This window comes from Nematolebias whitei, chromosome 9 (assembly GCF_014905685.2).
Source record: "Nematolebias whitei isolate Nwh7 chromosome 9, NemWhi1, whole genome shotgun sequence".
Taxonomy (NCBI): domain Eukaryota; kingdom Metazoa; phylum Chordata; class Actinopteri; order Cyprinodontiformes; family Rivulidae; genus Nematolebias; species Nematolebias whitei.
The window spans coordinates 52004592-52008869 of NC_056506.1; the positions used below are offsets into that span (position 1 = coordinate 52004592).

The 4278-nt window shown below is 39.9% G+C and overlaps 1 protein-coding gene across 1 annotated transcript in view; it reads left to right on the forward strand.

Annotated features, from left to right (window-relative positions):
- Positions 1-4278, forward strand: part of LOC119414348 (protein disulfide-isomerase TMX3) — a 51899-nt gene that overhangs the window by 27075 nt on the left and 20546 nt on the right. Inside the window, exons 6-8 of the mRNA XM_037681440.1 lie at positions 3768-3848; positions 3930-4029; positions 4112-4189. Of these exons, the coding sequence (XP_037537368.1) occupies positions 3768-3848; positions 3930-4029; positions 4112-4189 (259 nt within the window). The remainder of the gene's footprint in view (positions 1-3767; positions 3849-3929; positions 4030-4111; positions 4190-4278) is intronic.

The following is a 4278-nucleotide window of genomic DNA, read 5'->3' on the forward strand; positions in this document are numbered from 1 at the left end:
AATAACTATTAATTATTATCTAACTCGTGTTTGCGTGTTCTTACTTGATCCTTTTTATACTTCTGTTTTAGTTTAGTTGCTTTGGTTGGATTTTACTTAGTCAAACTATATTAAGTCTAAATTAAAGAGATGTGTTCAAGCTTTATTTATGTTAATCAGTCTGCTATCTGGCATGATTTGATTGCTTGTAAAATATCAAATGTGAACTTGTAAAATTATCCTTAGCTAATATGAGATTATATTTAAAGGTCAACTAGTTAGAATTAGCAAACATTTTCTATAAATTTAGTGCAACCCTGGAAGAAAGACACACACACACTTTGTATAACATGACATTTGAATGCTTGATAGGAAATATAAAAAAGGTATAAAAATATGAAATCCAACACTTGTTACCTGAGATGGTGGATACTTCCACTCCGGAACAGAAGTCCATTAGTACGCTCCCTTTTCAGCATCTCCGGTTAAAGTAGCTGGGGGTCATCAGACATCGTGACGAAGTACTCGGTTCCACAGAATAAGCTTCCTTAGAATTGGAGCATTTACTGCTCGGGTTGAGTCACAGCCGAGGCTGGCTGTGACTACCCTGGACTGGTGAGACCTTTGGCACATGGTCAAATCCATCTGCTACTTAGTTGAGTCTCATCTCTGACTGAAAGTTCCAGCAAGACTGGAAAAGACTAAGACTTCGAATAAGACCAAGACTGAGACTGAGTTCCAGGACTCAGAAGACTCCAAGACTCGTGAAGACTGAATAGTTCCAAGAAGTGTTGCCTTTTAAAGGGGTATCCACTTCCTGTTACGTGGTACTTCCTGATTGGTTGAAACAACCAGCAGGGGTGTGGTTCTAGTGATGTCAGAGGGTCACTAGAAGTCAAGAGACAGCAGGAATGTTTTTTAAAAACAGTTAGTACAGACAGAGAAATATGACGAGGTGAGACAAAGCAGGTGCCAGTTGCTCTTATTTACTATCTGAGAGTTTTAAAAACAAGACACTTCGTTCTAATAACTCGTCTCTGACTTTCGACCGACATCCACTACTACTCCTCATTCAGACAGAAGACTAAATGCACACTTACTTCGTAAATAGGCATTTAACCATATGATCAAAAATCTAATGAGGTTTAAAAATCATTAATACTGTTTCACAGTTGATTTAAATGAGTGGTTCACTTCAACATTTAGAAATGGTATGAACTAAACACACTTCTGATTATCAAGATATTTTAAATAGTAATGATAATGTAAAAAGAAGAGTTCTTTCAATTGATTAATTCAGGATACAATTAAATAGTCTCTTGATGAGATAATTTGTATTTCTGGATTCAAATCAATGAAATAGCAGTTCCTGTCCCCTGAAGGTCTTCAGAGACAGATTGTTGTTGCAGGCCTAGTTCACTACACACCACACCCAAAGTCTCACCTCGTACCTCGCCCGACCTAGCAGCAGGAGTGGGGTTGTTTGGCAGACGAGGAAGCGCAAGTTAACGGTAGCTCATCTCCTGATTTAGCGTTACAATTGTTATCCGATCTGGCTTTGTTTAGAATCTAGGTATAAGATTCTTGGATGTTGTTTTATAATCAAAGCTACAGAACCTTTTAAAACCTCCCGTGAATCTGTTGTTACATTGAACCAAGTGTTTCCACTTCCATGAACACAGGGGTGTTGAAATAAGAATCCAGAATTTTACGTTTTGCTTTTCTTTAATCAATGATTTTGCAGGGGTCACAGCGGTATGCACAGTCCAATAATGATTACATTTGATTACAAAGATGATACATAATGATTAATACTCAGAGTTTAGTTATATTCCAGATGTTGATCCTTCCTGGGCAAAGCAGTTCTCTATTGCTGGGGGAGGGGGAGAGGCTGGAGGATGGTTGTAGGTTTGCTCCGTTCAGCCCCAGATATTTTCCTTCTGGCAGGCTGCACTCTGTGAGATCTATGGTCGTTCTGACTCACTCAATCGCCCCAAAACCTCCACAATTTGCTCACACTCTCTACCCGCCCCAATACGTTATCTCTCACCACAATAACAAACCTTTCACAACTCCAAGCAATCAAATTTAAGATATAATTGATCTTTCTGTCTGCCAATTTGTGGACTACCGCTATAATTTGGAATAAATTTTTATTAAGGACAATATTGGCGAAACGTCTCCTTACCATCGCCTTATCTGTGGAATTCCTCAAAATTCCGGCTCAGCAAGAAGCAAATTTCCCAATTCACACTTGAATGCGGACCGTTTCTGGTCCTACAGCCGGTCTGAATTTGAAGAAAAGGGTTCAAGCATATAATCCAGGCTGAAGGAAGAAAAATAACTCCAAACGAAGCCTAATCCATTAGATATGCCCCTGTTCTTCTTCAGCTGGGACCGTCCAAAAACTTGTCCTATAATACACACGCGTCTGTGGTCCAAACAGTCCTGTTTGTTACATCCACACGAGTCAGTGGTCCCGACAGCCCCGGTTTCACAGAATCATCTGTATTTATAGGGCGAGGTCTTGACTGACACTTCCAAAAAGATCATGCCACCTGCTTAATCCAACCTTCTTTGGGCCGGACCTAGTTCAGGGTTCTATGCATGTCTATGGGAATTTGCCATGTCATTCCTTATACATATTAAAATCTGGGTGTAACTCTTTTCGGTCCGGTTCTGTCCGGACATGCCTGAGTCACCATGACTTGTTTTTCTCACTTGTTTTCCTTATAAGGAGTTGTTTTTTGCTTGAAGCTGTTTTTAAGGTTTGCCATTGCGCAACACTTTTTGAGTAACTCTTTTTGTACGACAACTGAACATTATTTCTGATCAAACAGTTTACTTCTTAAATTTTCAACATCATGAACAACTTAAAACAGAATACATTTTAAAATCACAAAGATTATAGTATCACTTGATTATTTTTACTTGATTTGTTTGTAAATCATCCATTCATTCTTATTTATCTGAAAACTGACAAATTCATTAGGAAAAAGTCTAGTTCTTCCTCCTTCACTCTCCTGCTGCCTGCTTCCATATGTGTCTAAGTGTCACTGCATTTGTGCGTGTGAGTGTGCGTCTGTGTAATATGAGTGTGTGCTTGCATCTGTGTGTGTGTGCTCCCAGCATCTGTTTTCAATCAGCTTAGCAGGCCTGGACAAGTACACAAGCCCGACTCATGCCTGCTCCTGAGGAACAGACTATTTCCACCAAGTGACTTTTATTGACAATGGCTACGTAGGCGAAGGATCCGGGTACTGAAATGGCCAGCCTGCAGTCCAGATCTTTCACCTATAGAGAACATTTGGTGCATCATAAAGAGGAAGGTGCCACAAAGAAGGCCCAAGACGATTGAACATTTAGAGGCCTGTATTAGACATGAATGGGAGAGCATTCCTATTTCTAAACTTGAGAAACTGGTCTCCTCTGTCCCCAGACGTCTGTTGAGTGTTGTAAGAAGAAGGGGGGATGCCACACAGTGGGAAAAATGGACTTGTCCCAACTTTTTTGGGATTTGTTGATGCCATGAAATTTGGAAACAACAGATTTTTCCCTTAAAATGATACATTCTCTCAGTTTAAACTTTTGATCTGTGATTTGTGTTCTATTCTGAATAAAATATTAGATGTTGGCACCTCCACATCATTGCATTCACTTTTTATTCACTATTTGTTTAGTGTCCCAACTTTTTTGGAATACGGTTTGTAGATTTTTGGTGGTCTGAGATAGATAGTAGTTACCTTGTTTCACCTTTGGTTGTTTTAGTTGTTGTCTTGTTTCTCCAGGTTAAAGAACAATGTGAAGTATAACTATGCAGGATCAAGAACCAAAGATGGAATCATGGAGTTCTCTGAGCGGGTCTCAGGGTGAGTTCCTTTAGTCCACTGTTCCACCGTTCCACTGCACACATCACATCATCGTCATGTGACTGTTTGTGTCATTCCCAGGCCGCTGGTTCGAACCCTGAGCAGCACACAGCTTTTTCAACACAACATGAAACGTCATGGTGTCCTAGTTGTTTATGTGGGGGCAATGTCAGAACTCAAGGTGTTACATTTACACGTTTAAATATTAACAAAAACAAACAATCAAACAAACAAACACAGCTGATCCGCCGGTTTCATTCCAGGGAAATTACACAGCAGCAGCCGAGGAACTCATCATTCACACCTTGTTCTTTTCAACATCCAGAGACATCCTGCCAAAGGTTGGAGTCCTTTCCATGACATCAGACTTTGTTGTGTTTAAAGACTGTGGTTAATTTGTGTTTCAGGCTGTGTTGTGTTTAAGGACTGT